This window comes from Pseudogymnoascus verrucosus (assembly GCF_001662655.1).
Source record: "Pseudogymnoascus verrucosus strain UAMH 10579 unplaced genomic scaffold scaffold_49, whole genome shotgun sequence".
NCBI classification, from domain to species: Eukaryota; Fungi; Ascomycota; class Leotiomycetes; order Thelebolales; family Thelebolaceae; genus Pseudogymnoascus; species Pseudogymnoascus verrucosus.
The window spans coordinates 28266-50426 of NW_017263700.1; the positions used below are offsets into that span (position 1 = coordinate 28266).

A 22161-nucleotide genomic window follows, 5' to 3' on the forward strand; every position below is an offset into this window, starting at 1 on the left:
CGTGGTGATGAAATCCACAGCAATAAACCAACTGCATGACAGTCCGTGTGGCTGAGACGTGACAGGAAACCGCGGCAATAGGAGATTGGAGGAGTGTGATAACTAGTGATGAAAAGGTACTCACCCCCTGCACTTGTCAGGTATACTTGTGCTAGCTTGGAAAGACGAATCAATGCCTCAACTCTAGAAAGTGATATGAGACGGATTGATCAAACGCGTCGCAAGATCTGTTCGTGGTGGTTGGATATAGGTATATGTATGGATCACGTGGGGCAAATGAGATGCAGGCCCACTTCCCCACACAGCGATTATCATTATCGGCCTCTGTTGACCCGGCACTCGCCCAATGCGAGTTCGGCGAATGGCAATGCGGCTAAGCTCTGGCCGCCCGCTTCTCGACAGTTGGGGTTTCTGCCATTGCTTCTCTTGCAAGATATATTTCAAGTTCAAAATATATATACATATAGACTTATCTCTCTCCTAATCTTTCTCTTACTTACCTAAGAAGAAGATGGCAAAGGTGTTCGATGCCGCAGAAGGTCAGTCATCTTAGAACGCCGCGTACCCCCGAGCCCCAGACTGACAGTTCTTACCCCAGTTGCGAAGCATAACACCGCAGAAAGCTGCTGGGTAATTCTATATGGCGACGTCTATGATGTGACCGGATTTCTTCCGGAACATCCTGGCGGATCAAATGTCATTCTGAAGCTTGGAGGCCGAGATGCGACTGAGGAGTTCGATCCAATCCACCCTTCAGGTACCTTGGCCGAACTCGACCCGTCGTGCAAACTGGGCCGAGTCGACCCTGCGACGCTCGTTGCACCAGCAGTGGAAGAGGCAAGTGCGAAGAGGGAACAAGAAGGGCCTATAGATGTCCAAACACTACTCAACCTCGACGAGTTCGAAGAGGTCGCAACGAAGAAGATCTCACAGAAGGCATGGGCATACTACTACTCGGCTTCCGACGACCTTTTCTCCAAGTCTTTCAACAATCAAGTATACAGACAGATCCTTCTCCGACCGCGAGTCTTTGTCGACTGCACAAACTGCGACACATCTACCACAATTCTAGGCCACAAGGTTGGCCTGCCCCTTTTTGTCGCCCCGGCGGCTATGGCTCGGCTGGCCCACCCGGATGGTGAACACGGCATTGCGCAAGGAGTATCTTCCTTCGGAGCACTACAAATTATCTCTAATAATGCCTCCCAAAAGCCAGAGGAGATTGTCGCCAACAGTGCACCAGGACAGATTTTTGGGTGGCAAATATACATACAAAACGACCGGAAAAAGAGCATTGCCATGCTAAAGCGCATCAATGCATTGCCGAGTATCAAATTTATCGTTTTGACACTCGATGCCCCAGTCCCCGGGAAGCGCGAGCACGACGAGAGAGTCGGGTCGCTTGGCAAGGGTCTCGATGCGATATCCGATGGCACAGGAGAGAAGCGGGAATCGAAGGGAGGCGTTGGGAAAACCCTTTTCTTTGGCACCGCCACGGACCTGACCTGGAAGACTACCCTTGGTTGGCTCAAGGAGCACACCGATCTTCCCATCGTGCTGAAGGGCGTTCAGACTCACGAAGATGCATACCTGGCGATGCAGTTTGCACCACAACTGAAGGCTATTATTTTGTCAAACCACGGAGGACGAGCTCTAGATACAGCACCCCCGGCCGTGCATACGCTCCTTGAGATTCGCAAATACTGCCCTGAGGTATTTGGCCGCATCGAAGTCTGGGTGGATGGCGGTATCAAGCGCGGGACAGACGTGGTAAAAGCGTTGTGTCTTGGCGCGAAAGCCGTCGGTGTTGGGCGAGCGGCGCTGTTTGGACTTGGTGCTGGGGGTAAGGAGGGTGTGGAGCGCACATTTGAGATTCTGAAGGGAGAGATTGAGACTTGCATGAAACTGCTCGGTGCGGACAAGGTGAGCGACCTTGGACCGAAGTATATCAATTCGAGAGCCGTGGAACGGGATATTTATGACGGCCACGCTGGGCTGGAGAAGGTGGGATTGTGGGTCAGCGCAAAACTATAAGCAAACATATTAGATTCTTGGATATAGTTCCTTCAGGCTTTTCGCTATAAATCTATATGCCTACCCCTGTCGGGAACCTACAGTATCGCCATCTTGCACAAATATTATACTACAAATGCCCATAATATTCTACACTAGATGTCCTCTATAACTTCGTCTTTCTCCCCGACTTCACTCCCTTAGGAACCTCACCGGTCAAGACATTGCGAGGATAGGACATGTCGCCGCCGAGTCCGTTCATGGGCATCCTCCAGCTCCCTCCATCAACAACCAGCAGGTCGCCATTAACAAAGTTTCCAGCATCACTAAACAAATACACGGTGGCATCGGCAATTTCCTTCACCAGGCCATAGCGTCCCAGAGGGACACTAGCTTTGGAAGCCTCCATGCCTTCTGCGCCAACCAGCCTTTCCATTCCTTCAGTACCACCGATAGGCCCTGGGGCGATGATGTTGCTGGTGATACCTCTTGGTCCGAATTCAATGGCCGCATTCGCTGAAAGAGCGTCAATCGCGGCCTTGGCGGCTGCGACGTGGGTCTGGAATGGTGTTCCGGCGTAATGTAGAGTCGCCGAGACGAATATTATACGACCACCAGTGTTGGGGTTCTTGCCATCGTTCTTGTTCGCTGCGGCGGATTCAAGGAGGTATGGGAGGGTGGCCTTCAGGGTGTTGAAGGAGCCGACGACGTCGATCTCCATGACTGTCCTGAAAGCATTGGTGGAAAGGCCAGTGATGGGGGCCAGGAAATTGCCTGCTGCGCCGGCACTATATTATAAAATGTCAGCGGCGTCAGGTGAAGTTGTCGCGGGTGAGATTATTCTTACATAACATAATCAATACCGCCGAGCTCCTTGACGGTCTGCTCCGCCGCCTTTGTCAGGCTCTCAAAGCTGCGAACGTCCACCCCTCCAAGACCGATGACCTTCGATCCCTTACGCGCCGTCTCGATATCCTTTGCCATTGCCGCGGTCTTCTCGACATTGCGGCCGATGATGGCGGCGTTCGCTCCCAGGTGAACGAGGGCTCTAACTTGAGCAGAGCAGATCGTGCCTGCGCCGCCGGTGCAGAAGACAACCTTTCCGGCTGTTATGGGTCAGCTATTATCTCGAAATCCCCGGATACTGCCATACCGAAAATGCCATCCCTCCAGACGTTCGAGACATACTCGCTCTTCGGTAAAGGCATTATGACGGTGGGTTGTTGATTACGGGAGATGCGACAACAAAGTTTTGAATATGGGCAAAAGACTCGAATTATGGAAAGCGCGGGGATAATTAAATATACATGGAGCCAGCTCAAACTTTATATCAACGATGTTCTACTCCGGGTAGATCATACGCCCGTAACATGTGTGTGGGGTTCGGCGCTGGGCCAGACACCAAAAGTAATCAAAGCCGTCGTCATATACCTCGGCGTTGCCTTGTAACCAAGGCAAAAGGATGGGCCAATCATGCAACCCTGGGGAGTCAGCGACGTCAAAGGCCAAGACAGTCTCCACAACCACACCAATACGGAGTACTGAGCCGCCATTTGGAACTCAAGCTCTCCGTGCATATCAACTTCGGAAATCACGGCTGGCTTTTGCCCATAATCTCCAAAATGTATACTCGTCCTGGTGTACCGCCGTTCAAGCTCATCGGATCCATTTCCTTGGGCCTCCTGACCGTGAGTGACTCCAGTGACTTCCTTCCCCGCGTCTATCCCACCATCGCCTTCTCTTTATCAAGAAGCTTCAGTGGAAGTTATTTGGCCATTGCTGATAGATTTATATATAGGGAGTCTCATATACCTTGAATGCCATAGCTGTACCAGCGCTCCTGACGCTACCCTCCTCCGCAACCGCATCGACCGCCTTCACCCTTCTTAATACCCGCGCCGTCCAAACTCTCCGTGTATTCACTGGGTTATCAACTGTCTGCTTCCTCTCTGCATACGCCCTGTCTCCTCGCGGCTTCCGCCACCCATATCTCCTCTGGAGCACACTCATTGTTGCGGCAAGCGGCTCCGTCGACCTATTTCTCCAGCCCGCTCGCGCATCCTCGTCTCCGGCGCTTAAGGAACGGGTCAGGAAGGACAAGGGAAAGGCTAAGCTGGATGCCAGCTATGAGTTGCTTGGCGACAGCAATAGTGATGCAGGGATTAGCGATGAAGGCAGCGAGGAAGATGTGAATGGCGAGGACGTGAGGGCTGAAATGCTGGGCTTCAAGTCGCTACAGGCTCTTAGGTTCTACCTTTCTGGTGCAGGATTTGTGGTGAGCTTGATTGGCTTGTGGGGCGATGGCGCCTGGTGAAGGGGCCGTTGGTAGTGATGATATTATGATGGAAATCGAAGGGTGGGCAGGTGTTTCATAGGCGAATCGGAAAGTCGCAACTTTATATAAGAAAAATAAAACATGGAATTCTTCTCTACGTGAGCAGTCTGGCATATTGAGTAACTCTTCTACTCGCTCTTCTTCTTCTTTGCCTGTAGCCCTTCATTCATCGCTGACGCAACATCCTCCACAGTCCTTCCTCTCTTCCTATAGCCCGTCTTCTCTTGTCCTAGCACGGTGTCATTCGACATTGTCTTGTAAACCCCTGCTACGCCCAGGAACAAGTCTTTTTCAAAGCCTGCTTCTTCCGAGAATGTGGCGGCAATCTCCTCCATTTCTGCAACCCAACGATACGCCTTTGGAGGCACTCTAGGAACAGAGTTTTCAGCAGCATGGAGAGTTGCAGGAGATATCTCTCCCAACAATGTCTTTAGCTCGTCAAGCACGCCAAGTTGCTGAGCGGTAGTGAAAGATTGAGTGAGTATCCCAGAGAACCCCTTCATTGTGCTTGCAAAACACATCTTCAGGCCCGAAGCCTGGCCAATATCATCGGAGATGTGTCTAATGTTCAAGGTTTCGGCAAGATGCTGGCCTGACTTTGGTGATTCGGCTACCTTATAAGGCCCGGACGTCGGGATCTTTGGTTTATACCAGCTTGAATTTCCAGAGCCGTCAGTGGGTGCATCTTTGAGTGACGGAGGTCCACCGAAAATACCACCGTCAACAGGGATAGCAACGTTGGGATCTCGAAACAGATTTAAGATGGTTCTTGCGCTCCGCGGAGACACGGCATTGAGGTCCAGATAGTACAATGGTGTTGAACGTATGCCTTTATGGAACTGTAGGACATCGGCAACCCGCTGAGCCGTGGCCAGAGCATCTCGTGGAGGTACAATGGACAGGATGTAGTCGGCCTCTCGGACAACGTCTTCATCGGTTGACAAGGTCTCTATTTTGCCCTCCTCTGCCCTCTCTTGAGTGTATTTGCTGGAAATAATATCAGTAAATGATGCCGGGGACTTATTGTTTGGAAACCTCATTATGGGCCATACCTTCGACCTGTGATGTTGGTAACAACGCGGTAGTTATGGGCTATTAACAACTTGGCAACCCCCAGGCCCATCTCGCCAATTGACAAAACGCCCACAGTTGCAAGTGTTGAAGAGGCCATTATGGAAAAAATTCTGAGGCACAGTAGAAGTAAAGGAGAGATATAATATTGTGACTTCAACCGTTATCACTTCGTGGGAAGCAGGACTGGCCAGAGGAATAGCCGGTTCATATAGTAGAATCAAATCGATGGATTATAATTCGCTATCTAATCATTCGAGTCGGGGCACTTTATGTATTTAAAATGTCTGGCCTGCGAGCTCCAAGCTGAGATAAGACCTGTTGTTCCCATTACAGAGCGATATTCGGAGGACGGCAATGGCGAATATTATGTCACGTGGCGGTGACGTGCGAATAGACAAATAGTCAACACGGAGTATATCTGGTTAAACACTCCCTAAACTTATCTAAAATCAACGCTATGAGGTTTCTTCGACTTAATTGTCCAGATATGGGTCTAGAGCGTCACGCTGGGGGGTCCTTGATGTGACGGATTGCCCTCCCATTGATAACATGGAAGCCGGTGACTGACCCTTGTATGTGGGAGCAAGACAAAAACAAACGGGGAATCTTAGCCATATACTATACAGTTATACCAGGATTAAATAGCTGTGACGATGATAGGGAATATACTAGATTATCCTGGAGATTGGAAGTCGGTTCTCTCAACAGTCAGGAACATCAGCACCAAGCAAAAGGGCAAGCAGTGATTTTTAAAGAACTCCATTGTCATTACATGGCGACACCACTTATCTCATACAGACAGCGTCCATTTCCTAACATTCCACCACTCAAAATCACTACCTGGAGGTTCTTTCATTTTCTGGTTCCTGTGTGTCTTATTTGGAGGACCGCCCCTCACGCATCAGGGAATAATACGCAGCCTCCACGACTGCATCAACCTTGCGTTCCTTCTCCAAGGCCGACCTCTGGGTTTCAGTGAGCTGAGTTGTCCTCTCAGCAAGATAGGGCCTGTCGTAAGTTTGCTTGCCCGTTGAGGTAGAAGCGCCTACAGCTTCATCACTTTCGAATACTCTTGCCAGGCTGTCCCGAAAAGGGAGCCTCGTGTCTGCCTGAGTGCCCTTGGAAGCATACTCCGTATCAGCAGGAATTCCCCTCACATCGGCCCGCATGCTCATGAAGGTATGGGCATTGTTCAGAGCTTCGCCGTTTTTGAGTTCTTTTGCCAGGGATTTGCTTACAGGTGCCGAGGTTTCGTTTTCATCGGGGAAGCCCCTTGCATCGGTTCGCATGGTCATCAAGATACAGGCAGCATCCAGGACTTCGTCAATGTTCGTCTTTCTCACCAGAGCCAGCCTTTTCTTGTCATTGAGAAGATCCAAGTGGCGGTCGATAAGAGATATCTCCGCTGTGATGTCTTTTTTGTTCTCTTTGATCTCGTTGGCCCAGGGGTTTGGGAGTGGTCTCTTTGAGTTGAACTTCTTGCCAATTATGCCGTAAGGACCAGGGAAGAAGTCTGAGATCCTCCTAGGATCGTGGTCCTCGTTGTCACTAGAGGTCCATTCCGCCTCCGTTGCGTCGTTGTCATTCGCCTCTTGAAGGTTGGAAATAAATCTCTGGAACCTCGGTCCATAATCGTCCTTGTGACTGGGGATAATCAAGGGGAACTGTGCTTCAGTGCGATTCTTTTTGGCATTTTCCACTCTGGTGTTTTTCTTGGCCGCAGGTGCTGGCTTCCCTTGGTTTGGTTGTTGATATGTGGCTGCAGTCTTTTGCCTCTTGGGCGCGGGTGCTGCCTTGGCCGGAATCTCATCCGCAACAAAGGCCTCCTTTGTTCCCTTGTGGGCATCCTTGAGTTCTCTGTGGTGGGTCCTGCATGACGGGATGTCCGAGGCTGAAGTCAATCTTGGTTGAGCAGCGCTTCCAGGCTTGTGGTTGGCGACGTGGTTGGCGACGAGGTTGGCGATTTGTTCTTGCGCTTTATTCTGCGCCTTGAAGGTGGAATTTGCCTGGGCACCATAGTCTGTCCAGTCCATATCATTGCTCTTGACGTGGACTCCATCACCACCCAGCATGCACCCATAACAGAACTGAGAAGTGCATGTCACGCAGCGCTGGAGAACCGAATCGTTTCGTTTTTCGCAGATATCACACTTGGCTGTGTGTATATACACAGGTACAAACTCCATGTGTGCCTCTTCGTTCATGGCAACTGGTTTGCCACGGGTAGCTTGTGAAGGCCCATTTCCTCGAGCCATCAAAAAGGACGCGGAGGCTTTGAAGCCTAAGTTTGGCGGCAAAGGAGTCGCTGGACGTTTTTTTCCTGCCATCTTGCAAAAATGAGGTGAGCAAGTGCTGTTGTTGTTACTGTACGGAAAGGCGAGCCTTGCTCGTCCTGAAGGGATGTGGTGTATTGACGTGAGTCCTGGTGTGTTATAGGAAGAAAGACCTTATCCAATCTTTGAAGCAAGCTGCCGATGCTCCGAAATGTGAAGCTGCAGACGTTCAAAGCCTCAGAAGCAAGTTGTTGAGGCTGTCGAAGCTTCCAAGTGTGCGGGCGTTGATATTCACACTGTCGGAAGCAAGATGTTGTAGCTTCGAGGTGTGTAGTCACGGACGTTTACAATCTCAGAAGCAAGTTGTTGTAGCTTCGGGTGTGAAGTTGCGGACGTCTACACCTTTGGAAGTAAGCTGGTTTCCAAGTGCCGAACTGTGGCGTTCACACCTGAACAAGCAAGTTGATGCAGCTTCTAAGTGTGAAGTTGTTGAGGTTGACACTCTCGGAAGCAAGTTTGTTGTAGCTTCCAAGTGTGTAGCGGGGGACGTTCACTTATATGATAGTTGCTACGCCGATGGATTTTATCCTTACCCAGGGCGGCTTTGCTACCTACTATCAATAGAGCGTCTCATCAAAGGACAGGTAAACATACCTCCTGGAACGTTTAGTTTCGAATCTCTCAGTTTTGATTGCACACGGAATGTTGACGTGTAGAAGAATGCTTCTGTTGATGTTATGAGAGAAACGCAGAGGAAGCTCCTCACGTTTTCTGTTCTATTTATCCTTGGGTAGTTAAGCAAATGCCTGAATCAGCGTTTACCCCTACAGTGAGAATTCGAAATGTCTTGATAGAGTGAGTAGACGCCTGAATCAGACTTCAATCCCAAGGCGGAGACTCATTGTATTATGAGCGAGAATTGGAACCGTTTATCATACCAAATAGTTATTCTTCTCTTGCTTGAAACCGCCCCCAATTGCTTCCGGCAGTAGCTTTTATCATCTCATGGTACAGGCAATGCTTTACGGTAGAATATTATTGCAAGCTATTGACTTATGACTTATAGAGTTAAACCGTTGGGGGCCCGCCGCCGTCAAGATAGTATCGGCGGCATACAGCATAAAGAGGCCAAATACAAAGGTGTAATGTTGTGATTAATAGATATTAAATCGAGCCCCATACAATAATCCCTCAACTAACTTTATAATATTAAACGATACCTGAATCATTTCGTATGCTTTACGTTGCCTGGTATCCGTTGGAATCATTGAATACAATATGTACTAGCAAGTAATGCTGTTAGCGTATTTTCTTTGAACCACATACATTCATTGTTATTCGAATTACACTATGCTACATTATAGTCAATGTAAAATGCCACAATATCAGGTTATTTTGATGAACAACTTGAACGCCATTCTACAGTTATTTGCCTAATCCAAACCCACGAGCTACCTCTGACTACCAGACAAACCTCCGAGTAGAAACGGATTCAGCATAACTTGGAGTGATAACAACCAACACACCGACCAGAATTCACAGTTACAAAGGATCTATTCTGCCATTTCAATATCTCCCACAGCGTCGTTGGAAGCAGCTGGCGCAGCAGCCCCAGATGGCTTGTCAGCGCCATTCTCCTTGGCTCCGCCTCCCCAGTAGTCTTCCATCTCAGCATCGAGCTCCTCCTGAGTCTTCTTAGGACGGCGTGCTGACCTCCCGCCAGCCTCACGGCGGCTGTCTCCTCTCTCAGAACGGTCTCCCCTTTCCCTTCTGGCTCCGGGTGGGCGGCCATCGCGACGGCGTGGCATGGGGCTGCGAGATGAACGGTCGCGTCCAGGGACATATCTGTCAACATTTGGTGGAGGAGGGCCGCTGACATCAGAGTGGCGGACCGGCGAATAAGAGCGGTCGCGCGAGCCAGCCGCTCTGGTGATACGGTCTGCCAACGGACGGGGCGGGAGTACGGCGCTGTCGAACGGGTTGCGTCTGCCGCCGCCACCTGGTCCAGACGGCACTGCTACCAGCCGGATGGGTTGACCTGTGCGGTGTTAATAAACCGAAAGAATAGAAAGAGCGGCACGGAGCTTTACCATTCGCATTTGCGCCGTCATACTCGCGGACGGCCGCGCTGGCATCACGAGCGGATTCGTAGGTCACGTAAGCAATGCCCTCGGACCGGCCTGCACGATCGTAAACGAGTTCTAATTTCGCAACTGGGCCAATGCGGTTGAAAAGGTCCTAGAGCTGTCAGCAATGCTCCGGATTTCGAGATTCCGGGTCTGCATACATCGAGATCGCTTTCCGTCAGGTCGTAGTGCACGTTGTCGACACGTAATTTCGAGCTTGCTGGTGCGCTGAATAGGGCAGTCAACATCTGTATTGTTTAGGAGGTACGGAACAGCATACTATGCTCTCTCGCGTTCTGGGGAGTATCGTCTTGGGCGTCCGGCATTGCTTGATGCTATCCGTCAATCAGTATGATGCTTCGGGATCTGCGTGATTCGAACATACTATTATCATTGTATTTGTCGTGTACCCATTCACTACTGAAGATCAGCGTCTGGCTATGGCTGACTTGTAAACATTTTAACGCACGAATCAAGATCTCTGGGCTCGTCTCGAATCGACTGTATCCAAAGAAAGTCCGGCGTTAGCTGGTTCTCGTATACGTTTATGCTTCAGGCAGCCATTCGGAATGCCGCTCCAATTGGATCCGGCTGCGATTGCCGCTGAGGAGATGCGAAAGAGGTTCTGGAGGAGGGAGGAGCTGTATAAACCTGGGAGTGCAGCATTAGCAAATCTGGGTCCCCTGCGCGTGTCGCGGTGGATGTTGAGCAACCTTTCTTATGCCATCCCGAGGGTATTCAGTTCTATCGTTGCGACGGCCACCGCGTCTTGGTCCTCGAGAGTCTTTGTTCTGCTATCGGGGACAGTCAGCGCCAATGTACGAGAGGGGCAAGGCTGAAAGGCTGAGTTCAACACAAACATACATGGCGCTCAGAAACAATGTCATCTAAGCTGCGATCCATTGCGCAGGTAGTAGAATAGGAGATAAATGGGCTATGCGCGTAGAGAGGGTTGCAGTATGAATGCTTGTATGTATAGAAGTGAAACACGTTCCGAGTTTTGCAGGTGGACCTGGATTGATGTCGTCCAGCTTTCGCTAAACTTTTCTGTTTACCTTGCTGGTTACGATTTAAGCGCTAAGCGCCAGTATCGCCCCAGTACTGAAGACATCGCCAGCTGTGCGGATGCAAAACCGACCCATCTAATACAAGCATCCAGCGCGAAAATAACCTTGGTTGCAAATAAGACACCTGGAAGCGACGAGCAGTTGCATACTCGTAGCACTTTGACTTGACAGTGTTGCATTTGAGGGAGGCGTTCAGCACAGTCCCTGGCCAACTTTTATGTGACTTTCTTGGCTATGAAGGGGATCTGTAAGCAATTGGTAGCTGGTCTGTTGCTAAGGCCTAAATATTTGCAGAGTGTTCCCCGCGTAACACTTATTTCCAAACAATATTATGGCAGTGCCGAAAGGCCGTCACGTCTGGTCAAATCAGAAAAATCTTGGCGGAAGCAATTTAGTATAACGACGGGATCGCCAGCTTCGCTAGTAAGTTAAATCCTAAATTTATACTATTGGGAAATACCTAAATAAGCTGGAAACTGGTATAAATATGTACTTACATGCCTACAGAAACCCAATGACATCTTGAGCAAAATCAAAGAGGTTCAAAGTTCGTTTGATTCAGAACAATACACGGATTTACTCGCCAATACGGAAAAAACCGTTGTTATACTGTCTACTCCTTCGTTTTCAACGTGGCTTGAAAATGGCCCGTTTATCCCAAATCTTCTTCAAACAATATTTCCGGCTGCGCCGGATGCCACAGAGGTAGAGACTATCCTGGGGGTGGTTGACGGCTTGGCACCCCCCAATATCTCCGACTTAGAGAGTGATAGGATCACACCGACAGAGGGGTTCGGTATTTCCATCATTCTAAGCAAGCCAGGGGAATATCAAGGCGAACGCAGACTCAAGCAAAGCTCCGTGGACTCCAGATCAAATCCGACTGATAGCTCAAGCATCACCGTTAGAATCCATGATCCAACGGTTGTCGAGCCTACGAAGACTGCTCAGACTCAGAAGCATTCAGATATCACCATGCCTCTCGCTAACACGACTTTCCGTAACGGGCGCACATCCACACTTCTTGAAGTGCGTTGGAAAAGAAGCTCTCCGGAGAGCCAATATGAGCAAACTGGAAGTAGTGAGCTAGAGTCTTTGACCATCTCTGATACCTTCTCTGGGAAGCTATTCGAAAACTCCACCAGCATCCCCCTGGAACCTATTACCGAGACCAGACATGTCGCCAGCGGACTCGGGAACATAGTGCGAACTCTCACGGATGCTAGCGGGAAAGAAATACCGGCATCTAGTGAGCTTGAAGCGAGTGTGGTCTCGTATCTGTCGTCGCGAGGATTGCCGGAGCAAACAGTTGGCGTATGGGCCTTGGTTTTTCCCGGTGAAGTCTATGAATCCGACCTTGGTAAATGGGCCAAAGACTACCCTACTCGCGTCTGGGATGCGATAAGAAATGGAGCTAGCCTCCACCGTGTCGGTATGTTTATATATCCCCATGTGTCCCGCATATGCCACTATTTGTGTCCAACTAACGGGTCATAGTATCTGGTGGTGGCGGCTGGGGAATCAAAGCAGGCCTCCTTTCTCTCGACCCTGAAACACAGTTCGGTTCTGGTGAAGCTCGATATGACTTCTCCCAGCCAGGATCCGCTCTCGACAGCGACGCCGAGCAGACGCGAGCCCTTGGCCAAATCGCAAAAGCAGGGACTTATATACAGTTCTTAATTGCGCACCAGCAACTGGATCAAATTGCTGGTGCAATTCCGCCTCTAAACAAGGCTGAGCAATTGGAGCCCCGCAAGGTAGATAGCACTACCCCGTCGATTCTGCTCGGCTGCATCCCATCCACCATCGATGATATTCCATTGCCGCCCTTGGAGATGTCTGGGGACGAAGCACGGAAGGGACTCGCAGTGGCTTATAACCAACTAAGCATACTCTCTGAGAAGGGTCTGTATTTACGCCGGGAAGACGCAGAGCAGACCAATATCCCAGCTCATTTCACCAGAGTCGACATTCCTGGTGGAGCTATCAGAGGGCAGATGGGACAAGAAGCTGAGAGCTGAATCTTTAGTGCGTTAATTGAGCGTGTAAACATAGTGTGATATATAGACATATATAAGCATGTACGATAGATATGATGGAATTTTACGAGGGCATTTTCATCCGTCTGACTCGAGGAAGCAAAGAAAGCGGAATGGCAGTCGCCTTGGACATCAACGACACGTTCAGAGTTCCTCTTCGGACTTTTGGGCGGCATACGTAGTGTCACTAGGCCCCACCTCCCCCACACCCCGGAAGCTCCCACAAGCTCCGTACCACCCCACCCAGCGCCATCAGTGTCAACGGTCTGTCATAAACAGACCATTGGGCAGCCTCCTCATCATGTCCCATCATCGTCGTCGTTATCACATCCCATAGTCGTCGTAATACAATCCCGGCACGACGATCCACTTGCCCCCATCCACTCGGGACAGCGGTTCCCAGAGACCGATCGGCCCGTCCAATCATTAGCGCCACTATAGCGAAGCCATCGATGCAAGGTTGCCAGACATTCTTAGCGTGCTTACAGGTCTCTGATATCCAAGGTGACGGCCATGCCCACCTTCTTGCTTCGTGAGGGCTTCGGCCTGTCTTCAGCATCAGTCGCTGTGTGATATCGCTTTTACTCCGCGACATTGCGGTGTGTTGTGGTGTCAGGTGGCCTTGGCGGCCGTTCCTTCTCTGTACTACTTGTACAAGGCTTTTTGACTCGGAAGGGTTGCCTCGGTTTTTCTTTCCCGTGCCCACTCGCGTGTGGCATCATCCTCCATCTCCCGTTATTCTTATAAAGCTTTGAGGTTTAAGTTTCACATTTCTCATTATTATCAATACAACCAACATCACCCACAAGGTCACACAGACGGTACAGCAATTGGAAGCACTTAAAATGGTCTCTAAATACACGCTATTTGCTGTAGTGGCAGCTGTAGTGTCATATTTGGTTGGGAACGGTGTCATAACTCCGCCATGGTATCTTGCATTTGGATATGTAGGAATCTTTATCGAAGGATTCCTGGTACAGTTTACAGTCTGGGCTTTCTACAGCGTATTGTTGAAGCATAGGCTGAGCCCATTGAGGCACCTGCCCGGCCCAAAGGTTTGTGAACCTCTGGTAGAGACTCTCTACAGTGACCACTGAGCTAAAAAATTTTTATGTCCGTTAGGATAACGGTTTATTCATGGGACAATGGGACAATATGGTTGGAGAACAATTGGGCGGTCCACAGCGAACATGGTAAGTCGCATTGAGTCACATTACTTCGTATTAGTTCCCCTTATTCTAACATCCTCAGGGCTAGAACAATCCCCAACGATGGCATTATTCGTTTCTTGGGCATCTTCAACAAGGAGCGCCTCTTAATCACCTCTCCTAAGGCCCTCTCCGAGGTCCTCACTACTAAGTCCTATGATTTCATAAAGCCTTACGAGTTCTCCGTAGGTATTGGGCGTCTACTCGGCATCGGTGTGCTTCTGGCCGAAGGCGATGAGCACAAGTTTCAACGCAAGAACTTGATGCCCGCGTTCGCTTTTCGCCACGTTAAAAGCCTCTTTCCGATCTTCTGGTCCAAGTCGGTCGAGGTTGTGTTTGCCATAGACAACGAGATCAAAAACACCGCCGGCGCCCCTCCTTCAGAAGCTGCTATCGACGCGGGAATCAGCCGAGACGTCAAGGTAAACAGCGATCAGGCTATCGTCTCCGTCGGGCAGTGGTTCAACCGAGCGACCCTAGACATCATTGGGCTCGCCGGAATGGGACAGGACTTTAATGCTATCGCCGACCCCACCGGAGACCTGTATCAAGCATACGTCAGGACGTTCCGGCCTTCTCGCGAGGCTTTTGCTCTGCAAATCTTGTCCTTATTTATCTCCCACGCCATCATTAGGCATTTACCCTTCAAGCACAACAGGGAAGTGAACAAATCCGTCAAAATAATTCGCGACATCTCCCGAGACCTCATCATCAAGAAGAAGGAACGCCTCGCGAAAGGCTTAGAAGCAGACAAGGACATCCTCAGCGTGGCTCTCGAGTCCGGAGCCTTTACTGACGACCAACTCGTCGACCAGGTCATGACCTTCCTCGCCGCCGGTCATGAAACAACTGCTACAGCAATGATTTGGGCCATCTACCTACTCGGCCTACACCCAGCCATACAGACGCGTCTGCGCGCCGAAGTCCGCGCCAGCCTCCCAAGCCCCGACTCTGGCGACTCCATCACAGCGGCGGACATCGAGCGGCTGCCCTACCTAAACGCCGTGTGCGCGGAAGTCCTGCGGCACCACTCCCCCGTGCCGATGACGCTGCGGGAGGCCAACGTCAACACTTCGATCCAGGGGGTTCCCGTCCCCAAGGGCACGATGCTGTACCTGGTGCCGTGGGCGACGAACCGCGACCCGAAGCTCTGGGGCCCGGATGTGGATGAGTTCGAGCCGGAGCGCTGGCTGCGGGACGCGAGTGGGGGTGCGGAGACGAACTATGCGTTCCTGACGTTCATACATGGGCCGCGCAGTTGCATTGGAGAGAAGTTTGCGAGAGGCGAGTTTGCGTGTTTGGTGGCGGCTTTTGTGGGGAGGTTTGAGTTTGAGTTGGCGGATCCCAGGATGGAGGATGAGAGGACGATTCCGATTAAGAGGGGGGCTACGAGCAAGCCGGAGAATGGGCTGTGGATTAAGACGAGGAAGGTGGAGGGGTGGTAGGGTGGTAGGTGATAGGATGATAAGATGATAGGATGGTTTATGAAGATGGGATGAAAAAGCGGAATGAATGAGCGAGGTTTATATACTTCCGGAGAGGGTGTTCTTGCTAAAGTGACAGACGCACAATAGTCAAGGAGTATGTATGTACTGTACATACACGACGAGAAGTACTATGAGTATAATGTTAGTCATCCTACTGTTCGTGAGTAGCTGGTTTGTTTCGTCGTCTTTGGTATCTTTGATAATATGCCTATTTGATATGCCGCGTCGGTATGAGTGTCTGGCATGTCTGCCTTGATCTCCAAACCGTCTGATATGCCTACCTTGGTCTCCAAACTGTCTGACATGCCCGCCTAGATCTCCAAACTGTCTGACAGGTCTGCCTTCACCTCCAAACCGTCTGATATGCCACCCTTCATCACCAAACCGTCCGACATGCCTGCCTTGATCTCTATACCGTCTGTGAACACACTACCACCCGCTGCCCGCTTCCACCTGCTTCACGAATTCAAACCTGACCGTTGATTGGCCAATGCAGGCACTTTACGCGTAAAGGACGCGACTACCTCGACGCGTCAAAACGCGCAAGACGCGTCTCTCAGACAACACTACTACTAAACAGGAATAGCGCAGGACCTTCACAAGGGCGCAAGACGCGGGTCCCACCAGTTTCTACTAAACTATTTCCAGTTAGCCTGCACCCCTTGAACACCCTTTCAACCCTCACCCGCCCCGTCACGCGCCGCCCGAAGCACCCCGTCTCAGCCAATCACACAGCATCGTGCCCTCGGAGCGGGGACACCAGGCTACCCTCAGGCTGCCCATATTAAGGCCTGTGTTGGCCCGTCCCGCCAGACCCCTTCCCTCGTCCTGTTATCCACCCACATCCGTTGTTACCGTTGTTCCTGCGCATCATATCGCATCGCACTGCATAACACCGGACACTTCACCGCGCATATCGATCCATAACTGCCCGTCGGCCCCACGAGGAGCACAGCACAGCTCGCCGTCGCACATACTCCGCGCAGCTATAAGCCATTCAATTCATATCTCCTATACATACCCGCGACACACAGGCCTTCACCTCGCCCCGGCCCGCGCGCGCAATCCGCGACCGTCACCGCCCGGCCGCAGCCGGCGCACAAACCACCATCACAATCATAACCTCAACCACGACGACAATGCTCCTCCCTGCGCTCTGCCCGCCCCCTCGCCGCGCCCCGCTCCCACCTTCTCTCTTCGCTTCCCCGCCCGCCTCCCCCTCGCAACAGACCACGTCCTCGCACTCCGCCCTCCTCGCCACATGTCGCGCCCTCCAGAGCATGCTCGCCTCGCCGCAGCCTCAGACGCAGCTTCCAACCCCGCCGATGCGACACGTTCCGCTGCCGTCGCCGATGAAGCTGCGTCTGCGGTCGTCCACGTCGCGGCCGTCGTCGAGTGATGCTAGCGCTGCGGCAGTTGCTGAGGCGCCGCTGCCGGTGAAACCGATACCGAGGAAGAGGATAGTGAAGCGTGCGTCGCCGAGGGGGGCGGGGAAGAGGCGAAGGGGAGTGGTAGAGGAGGACGAGGAGGAGGAAGGGCCGAGGACGCCGAAGAGGAGTAGAGGCGTGCCGGAGATGATGCCGTTGGGGCTTGTGAGGAGGGATTTTGAGAGGTTACATGATGCGCATCAGTATCGAAGTGAGGAGGCGGATGCGCTGGGGATAGTGGGAGGCCCGGTGGGGGAGACGTCCGAGGTGGTGGATGAGGGTGAGGGGGATGAAGGGGAATGGACGGATGAGGAGGATAGGGTGCTTGTTGAACTTGTGTTGCAGAAGTTGAAGCTTAGTCGGAGAGAGTGGATGGACTGTGCGAAGATGGTTGGGAGGGATAGGCGGAGTGTGGGGAGGAGGTGGAGCAGTCTTGTTGGGGGAGGGGAAGTGGGGTTGAAGAGGAGGGGGAGGGAGAGGGGTGAGTTGCCTGGGACGTGGCGGTAGAGTGCTAGGCTTGTAATCGATAGGTCGGGTTTGGGGTTTGGGGTGTTACATTGGATATCCCGTCTAAGGACGACGAATGCTATTTGGGTTATATATATATTTATCTAGTCACGGATCACTTCCATCAATCATAACTTTGGTTCTCTTCGCATCATATTTGTAGCCCGTACACATTCCCTGTTGATAGTTGTCTCTTCTCTTGCCTCCTACCCCTGATACTAAACCTGCAAATATACGACCCGCTTGTCTCTGTGGTTGCTGTAACCTCTTCTTCGTTATTAATCCTCGGCGATCCAGCACTTCAATGGGACCAGCTGGATTGCACAACTCTGGTTAACCTCGCCGATGCTCTTACAGCATGGTCGCAGCCGCGGAGTCCACAAGTATCACTAAAACAGCATCACCAAACTACCCCAAGGACTGGTCCTTCCCATCACCGTCGCACCTGAAGAACTCATATCACACCTCCAGCCCCTCCTATAAAGAAGTCGGGGTGATTCGCCGTGTAGTTGCCTAGATACCATTGCGTTTTTCAGGCCTTCACTCCAATAGGAATTTCAGGCTTCTTATTATCCATACCTTCTATAGGGCGCAACTTCAGGCGACGGGGGACAGTAGGATTGCAATAGTTGGACTGGAAGATATGGTTGAGGTGTACAATTTTGCGGATTTAGTGAGGAGACTGCGGGCTGTGTCGGCGACGGTTTTCCATGACCTTATTGTTTGATTTAAGTACCTTTGCGGTATATGGGAGAGCCATGGATGATGCTTGGCATTAATATCCCGATCCTTCGAGGCATACGCTATGGAGGCTCCATTAAGTAGTTTAGCAAATAACTGGGGTTGATCTAGGATAATACCCCGTACTACGCTCCTATATATAGTATTTGTTCTCCTCATGATTACCGAAAGTGATAAGATCAGCTCCCCGTGGTATCTCGGCCAATTTACCCATGAACTCCAGCCGACTCACAATTAGGACCCCAACAACCATCGAGCCAAAAAATAGAATTCCGCCGTAGGCTACAACACCAAAAGCGCATCTTTAGACACCAAGAAACTTGCAATTTGCGCTATATACCACCTATTGGCTATCACATAGATTGAGAACGAAAGCCGACTGAATCTCAAACTTAAGGCATGGCAGACCGGAAGATCGTATCCACATCGCAGCATAAGGCTCAATCACGCCAGGCACATAATGATTTTATATCGAAGGCGGTAAAAAACATACAAAAGTGGGTATTATAGCCAGTAGTTACCACAAGGAATTCTCGGCCATCTAGTATTGCAACTCGTCCGCCAGAACTATCCACATCCTACATCATTGCCAACGTTCTTATAACATAGCCATGGCCGTCGAGAGACCAAGGCACAACACCACCAAACCACCCCAACTAGTTCTTCCCTGAACCGCTGCACTGCGAGTATCTGGCGTATCGCACGTCCAAAGATTGTTGTACTCGTCGTCGGTGTCGATTCCCGGATGCTCGTCGTAAAATTTGTTCATGCACAGGTTCGCTACATCGACCTGTTGTGCAGTCGGGGCGTTGCAGAAGACCTTGCAGTTTGTTCCGGAGCCGTTGCCGCCTTGGGGGGCAAACGAGCGAATCTCTGGGCAGCAGGATTTCAGGGCGCCGGCTACTCTGGAGCCGGGTTTTCCATACAAGAAGCAGCCAGCTTCAAGTAGTTCGTGTCCGTCGACGGCGCCGTGGCAAGTGACCATAGTTTTGTTGGACATTTTTGTGGAATTTGTGAGGAGATTGTGGGTTGTAATGGCGAGGGGTGGGTTTTTTTCATGGGCTTACCGTTCGATATAAGTACGTTTGCAGCAAAATAGGAGGTTCATGGATGATGCTTGGGAATGCGTTATGATTGCCATAAGATATCTCGATAGAGGCATATCATTAGATTGACCGCTTCCTGAAGGATTCAGATAGTTGCGTGAGGTTGAAGCCAACCCCACACACAGTCTATAAATAGGTATATAAGGGCCCATTTCCGCCCCCAACGATATCACGGCCGATTTAACCATGAATTCCTGCCGACTCACAATTACACCCCACGAAAAGGGAGAATTTTGCGAACAACGCCCTACCATGGAAAATGCCAAGACAACTTTGCACAAGGCCCCTCGCACGAAACAAATTCTGAGCCACATCTGCTTTGTTGTCTGTTCTAACCCTGGTCTGAGTCTTCCATTTGCGATGAAAGAGATGGGCCACCGAAACGAGGCAGAGGCGATGGGCGCATTCATCAGCCCGCAAATATCACAAAGAAAACACTGTTTGCGGATTGGAATGCGGCCACCATAGATATTTGAAGTCGCAACTGAGGGCTCATTGGATTTTTGCTGCAATCATTCCACGGAACTAAAGGAAGGGTGACAGAAACCGTTAATTGAAGTCCTTGTGATGTTTGCATAGTGAAAAAGTGCCAGCTTTGCCGCATTGTAAGGAGACCACCAGTTTTGCAAACGTGAACCTTAATCACCTAACCATAACTCCAGTGTAGTTTCTTTGTCTCTTTGTCTTCGAGGGGGGTTATATTCCAGACATTTTTTCTTCATTATAGGAGAAATCATCTTACTATATCCCACGAAAAAGACCTTCGGCATAACTTCTCAAAAAAAAATTAACTCTCATAAAACTATTGATTTGTTCCTACGTATACATCAACGGATTCACGATGGCTCTCTCATGGCTGGACCAAGAACTATGGAAAAGACGGGCCGACACACTCCTCTGCCACAACTGCGGCTGGAATATGAAACTTCAGGTTCGCACTGGATACGCTAGCACCGTCAAATGTTTTTTTGGGCAGGCAACGCGTGGCATGTGGTATATTGGGAGCGAATACGTTCTGAAAGAGTTACCTTTATTGATTCTTTCGGAAATGACTACATTGGGACTGACTTTGCGACCACCAAATGGGTACGCGAAAATACGAAAATCCCTGTGGTTGAGGAGATGAAGTACTGGAAGGATGACAACAGCCACTTTTTCTTGATGAAAAGGGTGCCTGGTGAAAGTCTAGAGGATGCATGGCCACGGCTCAGCGGAGCCGAAAAAAAAAATTACGCACGCGAAGTTATTGAATATATTGCAGAGCTTCGCAAGCACAAGGCACCATCACCACAGACGGTCGAAGGTGCCCCCGTACGCGACCAAATGCTCGGGTCTACGCACACCTCGGTGGTGGTTATCGAGGACAAAGAAACTTGGTGGGCACGTGTGGCAAAAGGTATTCGCAGAACGGATTCGGCATGGTTAGAGAAATACAGCCAACGCAATATGTGCTTACACACTGCGACTTAAACATAGGCAACATTATGGTACATGACGGACATGTCAGCGGCATCATTGATTGGGAGCATGCAGGGTATTTGCCTGATTGGTGGGAACATGCGTGTGCCTATAATTGGATTCAGGAGCCTCTGTGGCAGAGTCTCATATGCAAAGAGATGGAAAAACAACTCGAAACCGAATTTGGCAACTATCGTGATGCGGCGAGCTTTTGTTGCACCTTCAGTAGCATACATACAAAGCCCCCTAGGGATACTGAGCGACGCAAATTTGAAGACAGAGGGAACTTTTGCGACTGTAAGCCAGATTTTTAAGTGGAATAAATCGTTGCGTTTTGTTGGGTTGGGTCTTCGTTTGCAATTTCACTATTCTATGTACTCGCTTGGTTTTGTTGAATTGGGTCTCTGTTTGCAATTTCACTATTCTTTGTACTCTTTCAATTAGGGATCGCATTTATTGAATGTTTCATTAAATAGCAGCATTATGCTCCCCAACGTGCTCCTGAACGTGCGCCTGGACGTGCTCCAGCTGATATCTCATAGCCCTATGCGTCTCAACGTGCCCCCGAACACCTCCCTCCAACCAACGTGCTCCTGAACGTGCGCCTGAATATGCTCCTGAACGTGCTCCAGCTGATATCTCATAACCCTATGCCTCTCAACGTGCTCCCGGACATACCCCCAAACGTCCCCCCCAAAATGACCCCCAACGTGCCCCTGAACGTGCTCCTGAACGTGCGTCTGAATGCGCTCCATCTGATATCTCATAACCGTACTCCCATCATCCCACGATAAATGGCCTTTGTTCCGCCTTTGCCGGGCCTGTAATGTGATCCACTCAACTCCCAGTAGACCATGACACCTTCAACGCCGTTGCAATATCACGTTGCCTTAGCCCCCAACACAGTTACTGTCGTAGGGCGAGACCTCCCAGATCGATCGGCGGCTATATTTAACTATGAGGCGTTCGAGGTTGACACGTTGACCTTGCCTCTACCATCGATGATTAAAAGCACCTCGACACCATGCACCCTGAACTCCCCTATGGTGGACTAGCCCCTTTGGTCTTTATTGTCTTCGTGGATCCATAACTGCACCAGAGGTTGGTAATAAATAGAGGATATATCGGCGATAGAGTCTCGAGTGAGCCGTATTAGTTCTCTTCTAGGGCCCGTCGGGATAAGTGCCAAACAATGAGAACATTCGCCCACCCCAGTTGGATTGCCCCTGTTGCAAAAGAAGCAAGGCATTTCTAGTTTAGAATGTATGTTAGCAGAAAATTCGAATGGTTCATGCAGGAG

The 22161-nt window shown here is 50.6% G+C and overlaps 11 protein-coding genes across 11 annotated transcripts; 6 read left to right on the forward strand and 5 right to left on the reverse strand.

Annotated features, from left to right (window-relative positions):
• The first annotated feature begins 358 nt into the window (after positions 1-358).
• VE01_08732 (uncharacterized protein) lies at positions 359-2356 on the forward strand. The gene is made up of 2 exons (XM_018278151.2): positions 359-539; positions 599-2356. The coding sequence occupies exons 1-2, from the start codon at positions 512-514 to the stop codon at positions 2032-2034; spliced, it is 1464 nt and encodes a 487-aa protein (XP_018127123.1). The 5' UTR covers positions 359-511; the 3' UTR covers positions 2035-2356.
• On the reverse strand, positions 2026-3547 carry VE01_08733 (uncharacterized protein). Its single transcript, XM_018278152.2, has 3 exons — positions 3167-3547; positions 2861-3119; positions 2026-2801 (listed from the first exon to the last, which is right to left on the reverse strand). The coding sequence occupies exons 1-3, from the start codon at positions 3219-3221 to the stop codon at positions 2180-2182; spliced, it is 936 nt and encodes a 311-aa protein (XP_018127122.1). The 5' UTR covers positions 3222-3547; the 3' UTR covers positions 2026-2179.
• A 14-nt stretch (positions 3548-3561) lies between these two features.
• VE01_08734 (uncharacterized protein) lies at positions 3562-4433 on the forward strand. The gene is made up of 2 exons (XM_018278153.2): positions 3562-3701; positions 3812-4433. The coding sequence occupies exons 1-2, from the start codon at positions 3636-3638 to the stop codon at positions 4325-4327; spliced, it is 582 nt and encodes a 193-aa protein (XP_018127108.1). The 5' UTR covers positions 3562-3635; the 3' UTR covers positions 4328-4433.
• On the reverse strand, positions 4412-5730 carry VE01_08735 (uncharacterized protein). The gene is made up of 2 exons (XM_018278154.2): positions 5401-5730; positions 4412-5335 (listed from the first exon to the last, which is right to left on the reverse strand). The coding sequence occupies exons 1-2, from the start codon at positions 5517-5519 to the stop codon at positions 4477-4479; spliced, it is 978 nt and encodes a 325-aa protein (XP_018127126.1). The 5' UTR covers positions 5520-5730; the 3' UTR covers positions 4412-4476.
• A 566-nt stretch (positions 5731-6296) lies between these two features.
• VE01_08736 (uncharacterized protein) lies at positions 6297-7749 on the reverse strand (the record flags this gene model as incomplete). The annotated part of the gene is made up of 1 exon (XM_018278155.2): positions 6297-7749. The coding sequence occupies one exon, from the start codon at positions 7747-7749 to the stop codon at positions 6298-6300; it is 1452 nt and encodes a 483-aa protein (XP_018127155.1). The 3' UTR covers position 6297.
• A 1265-nt stretch (positions 7750-9014) lies between these two features.
• Positions 9015-10827, reverse strand: VE01_08737 (uncharacterized protein). The gene is made up of 8 exons (XM_059464001.1): positions 10686-10827; positions 10535-10615; positions 10291-10322; positions 10207-10238; positions 10102-10156; positions 9983-10049; positions 9786-9933; positions 9015-9733 (listed from the first exon to the last, which is right to left on the reverse strand). Exons 1-8 carry the CDS (start codon positions 10722-10724, stop codon positions 9249-9251), a joined length of 939 nt encoding a protein of 312 aa, XP_059319413.1. The 5' UTR covers positions 10725-10827; the 3' UTR covers positions 9015-9248.
• Positions 10828-10929: 102 nt separating this feature from the next.
• On the forward strand, positions 10930-13001 carry VE01_08738 (uncharacterized protein). Its single transcript, XM_059464002.1, has 3 exons — positions 10930-11311; positions 11396-12320; positions 12386-13001. Exons 1-3 carry the CDS (start codon positions 11123-11125, stop codon positions 12907-12909), a joined length of 1638 nt encoding a protein of 545 aa, XP_059319412.1. The 5' UTR covers positions 10930-11122; the 3' UTR covers positions 12910-13001.
• A 431-nt stretch (positions 13002-13432) lies between these two features.
• VE01_08739 (uncharacterized protein) lies at positions 13433-15774 on the forward strand. Its single transcript, XM_018278158.2, has 3 exons — positions 13433-13982; positions 14050-14120; positions 14179-15774. Exons 1-3 carry the CDS (start codon positions 13773-13775, stop codon positions 15578-15580), a joined length of 1683 nt encoding a protein of 560 aa, XP_018127120.1. The 5' UTR covers positions 13433-13772; the 3' UTR covers positions 15581-15774.
• Positions 15775-16391: 617 nt separating this feature from the next.
• On the forward strand, positions 16392-17706 carry VE01_08740 (uncharacterized protein). Its single transcript, XM_018278159.2, has one exon. The coding sequence runs from the start codon at positions 16762-16764 to the stop codon at positions 17554-17556; it is 795 nt and encodes a 264-aa protein (XP_018127153.1). The 5' UTR covers positions 16392-16761; the 3' UTR covers positions 17557-17706.
• Positions 17707-18895: 1189 nt separating this feature from the next.
• VE01_08741 (uncharacterized protein) lies at positions 18896-19297 on the reverse strand (the record flags this gene model as incomplete). The annotated part of the gene is made up of 1 exon (XM_018278160.1): positions 18896-19297. The coding sequence occupies one exon, from the start codon at positions 19295-19297 to the stop codon at positions 18896-18898; it is 402 nt and encodes a 133-aa protein (XP_018127154.1).
• Positions 19298-20244: 947 nt separating this feature from the next.
• Positions 20245-21655, forward strand: VE01_08742 (uncharacterized protein; the record flags this gene model as incomplete). The annotated part of the gene is made up of 5 exons (XM_018278161.1): positions 20245-20365; positions 20428-20799; positions 20880-21056; positions 21112-21158; positions 21404-21655. 5 exons carry the CDS (start codon positions 20245-20247, stop codon positions 21653-21655), a joined length of 969 nt encoding a protein of 322 aa, XP_018127151.1.
• Positions 21656-22161: the final 506 nt, after the last annotated feature.